At 42.0% G+C, this 14,580-nt stretch overlaps 1 protein-coding gene across 1 annotated transcript; it reads left to right on the top strand.

Moving 5' to 3' along the window:
- Positions 1 to 7,722: 7,722 nt before the first annotated feature.
- On the top strand, positions 7,723 to 10,899 carry LOC122026886 (wall-associated receptor kinase 2-like). Its single transcript, XM_042585611.1, has 3 exons — positions 7,723 to 8,686; positions 8,804 to 8,962; positions 9,472 to 10,899. Exons 1-3 carry the CDS (start codon positions 7,786 to 7,788, stop codon positions 10,611 to 10,613), a joined length of 2,202 nt encoding a protein of 733 aa, XP_042441545.1. The 5' UTR covers positions 7,723 to 7,785; the 3' UTR covers positions 10,614 to 10,899.
- Positions 10,900 to 14,580: the final 3,681 nt, after the last annotated feature.

Below are 14,580 nucleotides of genomic sequence, written 5' to 3'. Positions count from 1 at the left end.
TGAAGTGAAGATTAATTGATTATTTTCCCTATCACAACCATCTAATCAAGTTCTTAAATCCCAAGTTTCTATTAGAGGTCGTGGTTTATCCTATCGCAGGGGTAAAAATTTTAGAGGGCATCGTGATTCAAAGGAAATAGGTAAATGTATATAAGAGGTTATACCTCAAAAGACACCCAACAACGTACAAATCAAGAGCTAGTAGTAGCAATTAACCTCTAACATGAGGTATTCGCTACCACCAACTCACATTCTCAACTACCTAATCCACTCAATTAAGCATTATAATCACTAAACACATAACATACTCATTGCAAGTCCACAAAGCGATACACATGTATTTGGATCTTACAAAACATCCTATCAACATCTAGAGCAACTCCATCAAACCGGCACTGATTTCGAGCTTCCCACAAGACATAGATCATATTCAAAATCCCAAGATGCCTCGCCTTCATTTTCCTTTTGCCTCTCTTATAATGCTGCCATAATATCTAAAAAAGCCCATCTGATGTCTGAACATCATGTGTAATCTCTAACCAATCCTTCACCTTGGCCTATAGTGCATGAGTGATGGAACACTCAAAGAATAGATGATCGTTAGACTCATCTTGCCGCCGGCAGAGGACACACTCTTTGTTCGAATCATATGACATCCTGTCTGTTGTTTATAACTTCCCATGTGCAAGTAACCATACAATGAATCGATGCTTTGACATGATTTCAAACCTCCACTCCACCAGAACCTAAGCCACTACCGATCCTCTTGGTCTGCAAAAATCATATGCAAGTACAATCCCTTTCTTCTCCACCGCAAACCACCCAATCATCTTCATGTTGGTCGTTCCTTGTCCATTAGACTTCTGTAGGATTTTGTTGCGTATATCCACCAATCTCTTTATAAGAGGAAAGTCCAAAGGTTTGACCTACCATTACTAAAAATCAGCACCCTTGACGTAGTGGTGATGCACCCAACTCACCTAAAGAGAGTCCATTTTGGATTGAATACCCCATAACATTTTGCTTAGTAGAGCATCATTCCAAGCATGTAGGCCATGAATTCCATATGCACCATCCTGCTTAGAAAGACAAATTGTGGCCCATGATATTGGGGGATGCTTTGAGGACCACATAATTAAACATCTTACATATAGTTTTAATCTTCTTAATAACAGAACTAAGGATGGGAAGCATGGAGAAACAAAAATATTCCACCCCTTGAATAACTGATCTAACCAATTTCAATCGACCCACATATGATAGGGTATGATTCAGCCAAGTATTTATCTTTGTTTTGATAGCATCAAGTAAGGGCCCATAATTTACAATCCTCAACTTCTCCGCTGCAAGTGGAATCCCCAGTACTGAAAGGGGAAGGTGTCTTCTTGAAACTCAATCGATTGGTACACCCTAAATTCGGATTTAGGGTTTAGGGTTGGGCAATCGATTGGCCTAAGACAATTGATTAGGACCTTATTTCGTGGGCACATAATGATCCAGAATCGATTGGTGCAATCGATTGGTTGCTGCAATTGATTAACAATGTTTTATTGAGTAAACATAAGGATACGAAATCGATTAAGGGAATCGATTGGCATCTAACAATCAATTGGTGTGTCTCACCAATCGATTGATCGGGTAAAAAAACGTCATTGGGTAATGTTAATCGATTAGGAGACGTATTTTAGCCCAAAAGTAACCCTAAAAAAGGAGGTTTCGTGGAGATTTGAAGCTAGCAATTCTTGGGGATTTTGAAACAAAATATTGTTGCTTGTTCGACGTGATAAGACGAGCCCAGTGATCTGATTCTGCATTCAATAGCGATCTATTTTAAGTGGGCTCGGTCTAGTTAGTCGGACTTGCACCTCCTTCGACTAAACTTGAAGGGGAGGCTTGTGATGTGGTAAGTAGAGAGGGGAGGGGTATGTTGGTCATTTTACTATAGTAGCCCTTTTTAGGGCACTGTTCATGCGTGAAAGAGGGGGGCTTCGTGTTTTTCTTCTGTCGCAAATAGGAACGAAGAGGGGGAGTTTCTTCTGCCTCTCTCGCCGCCACCCTTGAGCGACGATCGCCTCCTTCCTTTCTTTTGACACCAACGTCGCCTTCCCTTCTCCCTCTTCACGCCACCGCTATCGCGGCCGCCACTTTCTCCCCTATAGTCGAGCGGCACCACCGCCTCTTCGTGCCCTGACCGTCACATAGATGCACGCGAGGACGCCGCTGCCTCTTCCTTTCTCTCCTCCAGGCCGACGTCGCTGAGGTCACCATAGCCGTCGTGTTGCTGCCCTCCTCACCGACGCCTCCTTCTCCCCTCTCAGCCCCAACACCGGAGCCACCTTCTGATAGATTGTATGCGAGCGATAGAGCGGGAGGGGGGGGGATATCGCTTTCTTTAAAACTTATCTTTTTCTTTTAAATCAGAATTGTGCAGCGGAAAATAAGAAAAGGGATAAAGTTGTTTACTTCGTTCTGAGCCTTGCTCGACTCCTACTCGAAGGTCCGCAGTCCTTGACCGCACCGATGGGCAAAACACTATAACCATTCTTTCCGAGATCCTCGAAAAGAAGTGGATCGTACAGATACAAAAGTGTAAGATAGTAACACTCCTACTATCTTACAGAAAATTAAGTGCAGTACAAAATAAGATATACCGACAATAGTAGTTGAAAGTCGAAGCTTGGTCGGCACTATCGAACGAAGTGGCTCGTAGAGTTGATGAAGACTTGTAGCACAAGCAGCTTGTAGAAGAGCACTTTTTTTTTTATCAGAAAGTATTACCGAGCCTCAGACCTCAAGCTCCTTTTTATAAGACTCAATGATGTTCGGTTGATTGATTCCTCTGTTCGGTCGACCGAACTCGCTCCCTTCCTTTCCTGCTGGAGTCTGACGCTGGCTCGATCTTCGGCAATCAATGCTCTTTAAGGGTTCGATCGACCGATCATGCCTTTTGGTCGACCAAACTGGATATTTCCCTGTTCGTCGAAATTCGCCGAGATCTTCTTTTAATGCTGCATTTATTGTTGATTGGATCGGTCGACCGGTCCTTCGGTTCAGTTGACCGATCAAGACTTTTTCCTTTTTGCTTCTGATCGTTGCTGATGAACTGGCCTGTGCTGAGTCACCATGGTTCGGTCGACCGATCCTATGGTTCGATCGACCGATCAAGCTTTGACCAGACTGTACTCTGTTTTGATCTGAACTGATACCTGTTTTGAGTTGACCTGGTTCGGTCGACCGATCCTCCTGTTCGGTCGACCGATCGGGTTGAACCTGCAAAACAATGTTAGACAATAATCCTACAAAACAGAGATTAACACAGTAATATAAAATGCATGAGTAATAATATAAGACAGTAGAACTGTCTTGATCTCAACTTGGAAACCTACCCGGTTTCTTCAGTTAGATCAGCGACCTTAGGTTGTTCCCTTCAGGAACTTGACCTCACTGTCGCTCCTCCAGTTGCTTACCTCAACTTACCTGCCAAACATGGTCCTCCAGACCTGTTTGGACTTTTTCCTGCTTAGTGTCTGATCCACTAAGACTTTTCTTGCAATATTATATTAGCCAACAACAATAATAATAATACAGAAAACAATGGTAAACCTAAACCTAAATTTACCGATATTCGTTGGTCCGGTCGACTGCGCGCGGTCGACCAAAAATCATCCGATCAACCTTGCTTGGAGTTCACTCCTCCAAGACTTCCCGTTACCTAAGGTTATCACCCCTAGGGTTTTCTCAACCTGGCTTCACTCACCATGACCTAAGGTTACCACCCCTTAGGATTTTCTCCACTTGGCTTTACTCACCCAGACTCAGTATTCGGCTACCCAGGGATCAAGTCCTCCAGACCTATCCACCTGGCTTCTATGATATATTAAGATTTTCCTTACTTAGCCTACAACTAGGACTCAGTATTCGGCTACCCAGGGATCAGATCCTCCAGACCTATCCACCTGGCTTCCACGATCTACCGAGATTTCTCCCCTTGCCTAGTCTACAACTAGGACTTCCCTTGATCAAGCTCCATACTTAAGAATACTTAAACATATTTATCTGACATTAAAACCTTGGAGGTCGATTGCACCAACACCTTCTTCCTTCAATCCACAACCAACAGAAGAAGGAAGGTCTTCTTCTTTGAAGGGGCCACTACCTCTGGGAGGAGAAAGGGCTTTGGGTTCCTCTGCTGCCGGGAAGACCAACAAGACACTGCACCGACACCGTCTCGGCCTCACCCACAACGTTAACCTTGCCGCCTCCTATCTCTTCCCTCTCCCTTGACACACTGGCGCCCACAGCCACCGGCCACTGCGGACTGTCATACAGCCAAGTGCTGCCTCACCAGTGGTCTCCTCTAGGATGCTGCAACATTGCCTCTCTTATTGCCTCATTGTAGGCCACCTTCGGACCATCCGCATTGTCGTGTGCCTTCGATGTGGGTCAGGCCTCCGAGCCCTCGCCGCCAGTGAATTCCGATATGATCGTGCTCCGTCTTTGCTGCGTTCCGGCCTTCGAGCCGAGGCTACATTTCTATCCTCGCATCGTTGTCTTATTTTGGCGTGTCCGTTGTATCCCGCCCTGCGTGCCGATTTCATATCCCGGTCTTCATGCCGATTTCATATCCCGGCCCACATGTCGATTTCATATCCCGGCTGGCGTGGCACGGCGAGGTTCCGGCCTGCATGTCATCTTCCAGATCTAGGTCATGCTCGACTAGGTGTCGTCAGATCTAGCTCTTCATCCGGCTTATTCATCTACGCTTCCAGATCACGACAACTCGAGCAGCGTCCCATCCGAGGGCGCCCCTTGGACCAGGGTACACTCTCCGTTCATGTTCTATACGCATTTCATTATTATAGGTCTTAGTCTGTTACTTATATATTCGTTGGATCTGCCTCGAGCCTCGGGATACCAGGGACCGGACGACCCGGTCACTAGTTACAGGTAGCGTTGACCGAAAGACTTTTGATGACTTGGTCAAAAACCATCTCAACATACCTTCATCTAAGATGCCATAATTTGATCAATATTTTATCCATCTCACTCGACCGTATATATAGCCAAGAAAAGTATACACTTTATGGACTAGATCAAGTCTAATTTTTTTTTATATATTTTCATCCATATTTATGGACTAAACAAACTCACTCAGTTGTGGTGGTGGAGTAGCTGCTAATCCAGTTAATCGACAACAGAAAAATGGCATCCTGGCCGGCGCACTTGTTTCTGCTCCTCGTTTGCCTTGTATTGCTAGCAGCAAAGGGAACCCCCCAAACAGCACAACCGCAGTTGGATGACTCCGCCGACAGGTGGGTACGACCAGGGTGTCGGTCCAAGTGCGGCAACGTGAGCATCCCCTATCCCTTCGGCATCGACCCCGGCTGCTTCCGTAAAGGCTTCGGGATCAACTACACCGACAACGACACTTCCTACCTCGACCAAGGATGCATATATGTATTTTTAAAGAATGAATGTCTACTATCATAAGATAAGTAGTTATATCTCTTTTATAATTTAACATCGTATTTTTTATTCACAACTAATCTCACTGAAATTTTATATAGGATCCAGAGATAATTTTATTTATGATTTGGATTACTATCTTGTTCTTTATTTTAATTAGGATGATAAACTTTATCTTGTATTAGATTTGGACATGTATTTAGATTTACTATTATGTATTTATTGTTGATTTTAGTTCATATGAATTGTTGTGCTGTTTGTGATGTGTTGTGATTTGTAATTGTTGATGTGTAGTGAGTTTGTTATGAGATTTATTATTATTTATTATAAGTTTATTGTGAAAAATGGTTAGAGTGAATTAGATTTATATGTAAATAGGAAAAATAGAAAAAAAAAATGATAAGGTCATGTGACACTCTAATATAGTTTGGCCACGGAAATTTAATTTTTTATACAATTAGTGACGGAAATTTAATTTTCTGTCACAATTAATAATAAATGTTTAAAATATTTGTCACCATAAGCAATGAATTATTAAAATATTCATCATAGTTAGTGACGAAAAATTAAATTTTCGTCGAAATTAGAGATAGATTTTGCTACTAATCCGTTGCTAATGGCTGAACATCAATACTCTTTTCGATACTACAGGATTAAACAATTAGTGATGAATATTTATATATCCGTTGCTACTTTTAACGGCGAAAATTAAAATATCTATCGCTAATACCTCAATGGAAATTTAACTCAATTCGGCTAGTAGCGACGGATATTTAATTTTCATTGCTAAAAGTAGCGATGGAGATTAAATATTTGTCTCTAATATCTTAATGAAAATTTGACTCGGTTTGGTTAGTAGTGACGGATATTTCAGTTTCCATCGCTAAAAGTAGCGACGGAGATTAGATATCCATCACTACAGTATCAACGACCAATATTTATGTGATAGTACGTATTCCATCATTATGTAAACAGGAAAATAGAAAAAAATGAAAAGGTTATGCGCCACTCTAGCATAATTTAGTGACAGAAATTTAATTTTCTGTGGCCATTAGTGACACAAATTTAATTTTTTATCGCAATTAGCAATAGATATTTCAAATATTCGTTGTCATCAGTGACGGATTATTAAAATATTCGTCACAATTAGTGATGAAAAATTAAATTTTTATCATTATTAGCAATGAATTTTGTAATAATTCGTTGCTAATGGTTGAATGTCGATATTCTCTTCGATACTACAGGATTAAACAATTAACAATGGATATTTATATATCTATCGCTACTTTTAGCGATGAAAACTAAAATATCCATTGCTAATACCTTAATGAAAATTTGACTCAGTTCAGCTAGTAGCAATAGATATTTTAATTTCCGTTGCTAAAAGTAATGACGGAAATTAAATGATCCGTTGGTAATATCTCAATGGAAATGTTACTTGGTTTGGCTAGTAGCGACGGATATTTTAATTTCCATCGCTAAAAATATCAACTGAGATTAAATATCGATCACTATAATAACAATAATATTTTGTCAGTATTCCATCGCAATATGCCTTTGCGATAGAATAGTGACTGACTGTCCGTCGCATGTTGGTACTTTTTTTATTGTGTACATTGAAAGTGGACATGAAGAAAGCGAAGTGCATTAATTAAAGGAATTTGAAAAGAAGCAAACCAGAAACTTCACAAGATGTTATGGAGAGGATGATCGACGATGAAGAACAGCGATCAGAGTTAATCAAGAAGTTTCAATCAACACCTACAGAGCATGTAGAGATGTACATATTTAGAGCTTCCTTAACCATAGGAGGTGAATGATCTTGAATTTCTCTAACTTAGCTTGAAATTTTTTGACTAAATCTATATACCTACTTAGTCAATTGATACAGCGGCGGAACCCACGGCTAAATAAGACCAAAACCATAGTATAGAAGTTTAGAAAAACTCAAACGCACATGGGGTCTTGGAAAATTTGTGATGTTGATTAGAGTTGATAAACAAAAGACAAGTGGATCATTTATTGTTTTAGGGGGAAAAAAAACAAAAGACAAGTGGATAATTATACAACCAACCATCGTTGACCGTGCAAAAGTTAGGAAGATAAATTACATCCAACCGTCCACGATCTGTCGTATAAATTAGCCATCTAACTTCTAAGCAAGTATATACCGTGTCAGTTGACTGTTGACGAACAATTTGATTGATTTGATAAAACTCTAAATGTCGTTATATATTCATCAATATATTTAACGACAAAACTAACTCGCTCAATTGTGGATCTTGAGGAGCTGCTAATCCAGTTAATCGGCAAACGAAGATGGGATCCTGGTCGGAGCAATTGTTTCTGCTGCTCCTCTGCCTTGTGCTGCTAGCAGGAGCGGCAACCCCCCAAACAGCACCGCCGCTGTCGGTCGACTCCGCCGACAGGTGGGTGCGACCAGGGTGCCAGTCCAAGTGCGGCAACGTGAGCATCCCCTACCCCTTCGGCATCGACTCCGGCTGCTCCCGTCCAGGCTTCGAGATCAACTGCACCGACGGCACGCCCTACCTCGGCCTCGGCGGCAACATCGACATGGTGGACATCCAGCTTTTCCAGGGCACCCTCGTCGTCAACAACTATATCGCCAAAGATTGTTACTACCAGAACGGAAGCCTGTCAGATTATATCTTGCCCTCGATAAGTATTATCGGTCTCCCAAACTACAAGTTCTCCAGTGACCGGAACGGATTCGTGGCCATCGGCTGTGACGCCCAGGGCTACATTGTTAGTAACGATGAGGAGAACACTTTCAGGACTGGATGCTCGTCCTACTTCACCAACGCCAGCTTCATGCCCAATGGTACATGCTCCGGCATCGGCTGCTGCACCGCGCCAATTCCCAAGGATCTCCGCAGCTTTAGTCTGCTCGTCGATAGCTTTAACAATCATTCCAATTGCAGCTTCGCCCTCTGCAGCTACGCCTTCCTGGCCGACGTGGGCAAACTCAACTTTACCCTGTCTAGCTTCACCGAATACAGCAACAGGGTGAATGAGCCATTGACGCTGGATTGGGCCATCATGAACCAGACCTGTGAGCAAGCAAACGGCACTCGCGACTTCGCGTGCGTCTCCCCCAACAGCTACTGCTTGAACTCTACTAATGGTCCGGGCTACCTCTGTAATTGTTCGCAAGGTTTCCACGGCAACCCGTACCTCAATGATTCAAATGGATGCTCAGGTAAGTCAACTTAATTAAGCCTATAAAATCCCCAAATTCTAACTTTTGTTTTGTGAATCAGCTTGATTGCCTGCTTTAGTATTTTTTTCATCTGATCTCTTTGCAAAATCTGATCAGACATCAACGAGTGCTCAGCTGTTCCTTCGCCATGTGTCAAACGGTGCCATAATAGAGAGGGGAGCTATTCTTGCTCATGCCCATGGTACATGTATGGAGATGGCCAAAGAGATGGAAGCGGATGCAAGTCCATACTGAGATTACTGTATCTCAGTTTAGGTACTCGTTTGATGCTATACATCCACTACGTAGTTTCTCCATTTCTAATCCTTTTATCAGACTTCTCGAGCTCTTGCTCCTGAAACAGAATTGGTTCGATTAAAACATTCCCTTTCGTAAATGACAACCAAAAACATGGTAGTAGCAGCATCTGTCATCAAACAAGTAATTAACAGCGATAATCTTGTCATTTCTCAATGCTTCCACTCAATAGCGAGATAACCAGAACAAGATGTGGGCTCGAACAAAATAGGTGTGCCCCTTCCTCGCACGGAGAAATCGTGTGGAGGGCTTGTAAGTCTCACGTGATTGGGCCAGATTTAATCCTGATCATGATGTGAGCGAGCGGGATTTAATCTTGATCAGGGCCTTGTACGCCAGTTTTTGTTCAGATAACTAACTAATAAAATCCTCAACGTGTGCAATAATCACAAGTTATTAAAATCATTTTTTGTATGTGGTTTATATGAGAAAACGTAATTGATATTTGTTTTTGAACATTGATGCAGGTGTTGGATTGAGCCTCTTTTTCCTTATTGCGATTGGGTCATGGCTGTACTGGATTCACAAGAAGAGAAAGCTCGGAGAGCTGAAGCAGCACTTCTTTGAGAAGAACGGCGGTTCGTTGCGACCGGACATCAGACTCTTCTCCTCACAGGAGCTTGAAGCTGCATCTGATAACTACAACCAGAGCCGAATCCTCGGCGAGGGCGGCACCGGAACAGTCTATCGCGGCGTACTTCCTAATCAAAACGTGATCGCAATCAAAAAGGCCAAGATAAGCAACGACGAAGCCGAAGTCCAACAGTTCATAAATGAAGTCGAGGTTCTCTCCAGTATCAATCACCGGAATGTGGTGAAGCTCCTGGGGTGCTGCCTCGAGTCTCAAGTCCCCATGCTCGTTTACGAGTTCGTGCCTAATGGCACGCTCGCCCACCACGTCCACGATGAAGGCAAGAGAGGCTCTCTGTCCTTGGAAGCTCGTCTAAGGATCTCTTCGGAAGTAGCTGGAGCCTTGTCCTACCTCCACTCTGCGGCTTCTACTCCCGTCATCCACAGAGATGTCAAGACCACCAACATACTTCTCGACCACAACTTAACTGCAAAAGTATCCGATTTCGGAGCTTCCAGAATGGTTCCTCTGGATCAGAACGGATTGGTGTCGTTGGTTCGTGGCACCTTTGGCTACCTGGACCCGGAATATTTCCAAACAGGGGAGTTCACTGATAAAAGCGACGTCTATAGTTTCGGCGTTGTTTTGGTTGAGCTCTTGACAGGGAAGAAGCCTGTGGCTAAGACGCAAGCTGTCAAGAATTTAGCCACACTTTTCATGGACTGCGTGAATTCTGGACGACTTGTTGAAATATTGGAGGAACGCGTTGTCGAAGAAGGAACTCCGGAGTTGCTTGAAGCAGCCGCGGAGCTCGCAATGAGATGCTTGAGCTTGAAAAGCAATGACCGACCGTTGATGAGAGAAGTGGCTATGGAGCTGGAGGCACTGACGAGGTGGAAGATACATCCTTGGGGAAATGTTAATCTGGAAGAGGGAGACAGTTTGCTGGCTATGGTTGGAAGCTCTTCTCCGTCGGTTCTCCGTGATTATGTCAATTCTTCCATGGAACCCATGGTGCCCTTCGAGATTGTCAGATGAGGGAGAGAATGTTGCCTTCTCGTCTATCACGTCCAAACTCGATCTTAGTAAGTAATTGTAGGTTTTATTGTTCCTTTGTAGCAGCAGGAAACTTCTAGGCATTTGGAATCAGGTTTCCTTCCAACTATCTGAAGTGAAACTTCTAGCTCCGGTATCTCGAAAATACAAACAAATCCATCAGGTTCCCTTCCATTTCCCCGAAGACTGAAGTGAAACTTCTAGTTCCGGTGTTTACTAAAATACAAATAGATCGATTATTAATGTATCCATTACATATTTTGAACAATAGGAAAAATATGTTACATTGGTAAAATTACTGTCTGATTCACATAGACAATTTTTGTTCCAACTAGTCTAACTTCAAAGCGCACATGAGGGCTCGTACACAAGTCACTTGACTGAAGTGTAATTCATGTCTTGACTGAAGTGTAATTCATGTCTTGACTGAAGTGAAATTCAGATCCTCGATTTACACCCTTGTGTCCCATTTATATTCACAACATTCACAATTATTATTCTATTTAAATCAATGTTCTTGTCATACAACTTCTAATGGGAGACTAAACCTAAGACAACTCTCAAACACATTTGGAATACATTTTTCCATCCAACATTTCCTTCTAACCCATTTTTCTTGGAGTGATAAGCAAAAAAAAACTCTAATGCTGAAGGAGGAAGAACAAAACCTTAACTTTAGGATCAAAGAAAAGATTAATCCCCAAAACCCTACCTCCACTATTTACACTAAAAAAATCCAAACTACAAAGACAAAGATCGAAACTTTGAACTCAGAAGCCACAAGATCCAGTTCAACTAGTATGTTGGAAGTCTAAACCAAATTGTATATTTGGAAGACCAAACTAATTGTATTATTGAAACTCAACCAAATTGCTTTGGTCTTCATCAAGTTAAGTTTGATTGAATAATGTAGTGGTTGATTATGAAGAAGCCTTGAGTGATGTTGAAAAGAAAGTTTGGTGGATAATCAGAAGAGCACTCATGCTCTCAATTAGATCAATCTCACAATAGACAAAGTGGTGTATGAGAAAATCTTCAAAGCAACAACATCAAAGCAAGCTGTTGGATTGAAAGCGCTTTCACGTTCGTTTCGGAAAACTAAGAGTAAATGCAACGGAAAAGTAAACAATACAAACGCAAACACCAAGGATTTTTTACTTGGTTCGGAGCTTGGGGCGACTCCTACTCCAAGACTCACGCTCGTTGAGCGTTTACTTTTTGCAATCACTATAAGTTCGCAAGAGTACAATTTTAGAGTACAACAATTATGTGCAGTAAGAAAATATACCAACAACTTTAAGAATAGGAAATTCGAGGCTTCAGGTTGTCGGTGTCTTGCTATAGCTTTATTGGGTGGTTCTTCGAGCAGTGCATGGAAGATGGATCGCGTTTTCGTTGTTGTTTCTTGTTGCTGCTCGAGGCTGCCTTTATCAACACCATGGAGGGTGCCCTCAACCCCGCCAAAAATGCAGCGTCGATAAGCCTTGACTTCTTCGCGACTTATTCTCCTGAGGGCGCCTCCAACTACATGGAGGGCGCCCTCCACCTGCGTCCAGGGCACCCTCAAGCTCCATGAGGGCGCCCTCTGCTCAGCGTACGTCCAGGGCGCCCTCAAGCTCCATGAGGGCGCCCTCTGTCCTGCTGCACGGAGGTCTTCAACCAGTCTCTTGAGGCACACATTCCAATTCATTTCCTGCAAAATACGTTAGTACAACATACTCTGCAGAACAAAGTTAGAACATAATAAAACATAGAATTTGACAGTCATCGGACTGTCTGGTTCTGACTTCGGATTTCCGAACGAAAATCCTAGGTCAAACCGACGCTTACTGCTCCCTCACTGGGGAACGCGTTCTCACCTACTCCACGCAGGAGAGTTTACCTGTTGCTGGTTGACCCTCCAGACCAACTAGACTTTTGCTCAGCGCCCGAGGTTCCAGGACTTTCCTCTGGACGCTCGCTCCACGACCCGCCCAGTCTTTCACCTGGTTCGCGACACCAGGACTTTCCACCTAGAGTCCTCGACTCTAGGACTTTTGCCCGAAGCCCTCGACCTGCCAAGACTTCCCGCCTAGGGTTACCATCCCCTAGGACCTAGGGTTACCTCTCCCTAGGGTTTTCCACTTGCCTAACCGCAGTTAGGACTTTTGCCTAAGTACACTTAGGACTTTCCTGCAATCTCATTTAACTTGTTAGATAACAAAACAACTTAATTTTGGACCCTTTGATATAATTAAAACACAGGTTCGACTGTCAGATGCTTCCCGCACCAACACAAGCTTGGGAAATTGATGCCGGGTAAGATTGCAATTATCTTGTGGGCTAACGAGAAAAGTGGTTTAAGGAGAAGGCAAGAAGAGAAACCACCAAAATGAGAAACTTTATTAAGAATAGAGAATTAATTCCTCAACAGTTAAATATATGTTTATATACAGTCTAGACCCTCAAACTAAGAAAGAAAAGGAATCCTAATATATAAATCTCAATTCCTATTTCAAAGAGAAAGAAAAGAGATCTTCCTAGATACAGAAATCTCCTTAAAAAGAATCAAAATTAATAAAAAAATGACATTGATATAGACAAACTAGGACCCATAAATACCAGAAATACTAAAATTACCCTAAATATCATAAAAATAAAAATTACTAAAAATAGTAATAAAATCTTTAGAGGCTTTAAATCGGGCATAAATGGTGAAATTTGGCCCAAAAGTTGGTGGTTATGGTTCCCTATAAGAAATATAGATCTCTAAAATTTATATGCGTGAAATTTGATATAGTCTGATTCTGAGTCCTGAGTAAAGAACTATACCCCTATGAAATTCAAGGAATCATATTGGGTTGGATTTGCATCAGAAATTCTACAAGAAGCTTATAAATGTGATGAACAAGTGAAGAATATTCAACTTCAAATTTTGAGATTAGAATTTGAAAATTGGAGATGAAAGAAAATGATAGTGTTGCTGAGTATTTCATAAAGTTGGTTCTATAGTGAATCAAATGGCTTCTGAGTAGTGAAGCTTTGGATGATCTGATAATTGTACAAAAGGTACTTTGTTCTCTTCTTGAAAAATATTTTAGTCTTGTTACTATTATTGAGCAGACAAGAGATTTAAAGAGCATGAATTTGGAGGATCGACAAGGTATTCTGAAATCCTATGAAGTGAAGATTAATTAATTATTTCCCCTATCACAACCATCTAATCATGCTCTTAAATCCCAAGTTTCTATTAGAGGTCGTGGTTTATCCTATCGCAGGGGTAAAGATTTTAGAGGGCATCATGATTCAAAGGAAATAGGTAAATGTATATAAGAGGTTATACCTCAAAAGACACCCAACAACATACAAATCAAGAGCTAGTAGTAGCAATTAACCTCTAACATGAGGTATTCACTACCACCAGCTCACATTCTCAACTACCTAATCCACTCATTTAAGCATTATAATCACTCAACATATAACATACTCATTGCAAGTCCACAAAGCGATACACATGTATTTGGATCTTGCAAAACATCCTATCAACATCTAGAGAAACTCCATCAAACCGGCACTGATTGCGAGCTTCCCACAAGACATAGATCATATTCAAACCCCCAAGATGCCTCGCCTTCATTTTCCTTTTGCCTCTATTATAATGCTGCCATAATATCTAAAAAAGCCCATCTGATGTCCGAACATCATGTGTAATCTCTAACCAATCCTTCACCTTGGCCCATAGTGCATGAGTGATGGAGCACTCAAAGAATAGATGATCGTTAGACTCATCTTGCCGCCGACAGAGCACACTCTTTGTTCGAATCATATGACATCCTGTCTGTTGTTTATAACTTCCCATGTGCAAGTAACCATACAATGAATCGATGCTTTGACATGATTTCAAACCTCCACTCCACCATAACATAACCCACTACCGGTCCTCTTGGTCTGAAAAAATCATATGCAAGTA

Source organism: Zingiber officinale, chromosome 10A, assembly GCF_018446385.1.
Source record: "Zingiber officinale cultivar Zhangliang chromosome 10A, Zo_v1.1, whole genome shotgun sequence".
Classification (NCBI taxonomy): Eukaryota; Viridiplantae; Streptophyta; class Magnoliopsida; order Zingiberales; family Zingiberaceae; genus Zingiber; species Zingiber officinale.
This window is presented reverse-complemented; position numbering and strand designations above follow the sequence as displayed.

Coding starts and splice junctions, on each gene's coding strand:
- LOC122026886 (XM_042585611.1), top strand. CDS start 7,786: ATGGGATCCTGGTCGGAGCAATTGTTTCTGCTGCTCCTCTGCCTTGTG. Junction 8,687..8,803: donor TGATTCAAATGGATGCTCAG/GTAAGTCAACTT, acceptor AAATCTGATCAG/ACATCAACGAGTGCTCAGCT. Junction 8,963..9,471: donor ATTACTGTATCTCAGTTTAG/GTACTCGTTTGA, acceptor ACATTGATGCAG/GTGTTGGATTGAGCCTCTTT.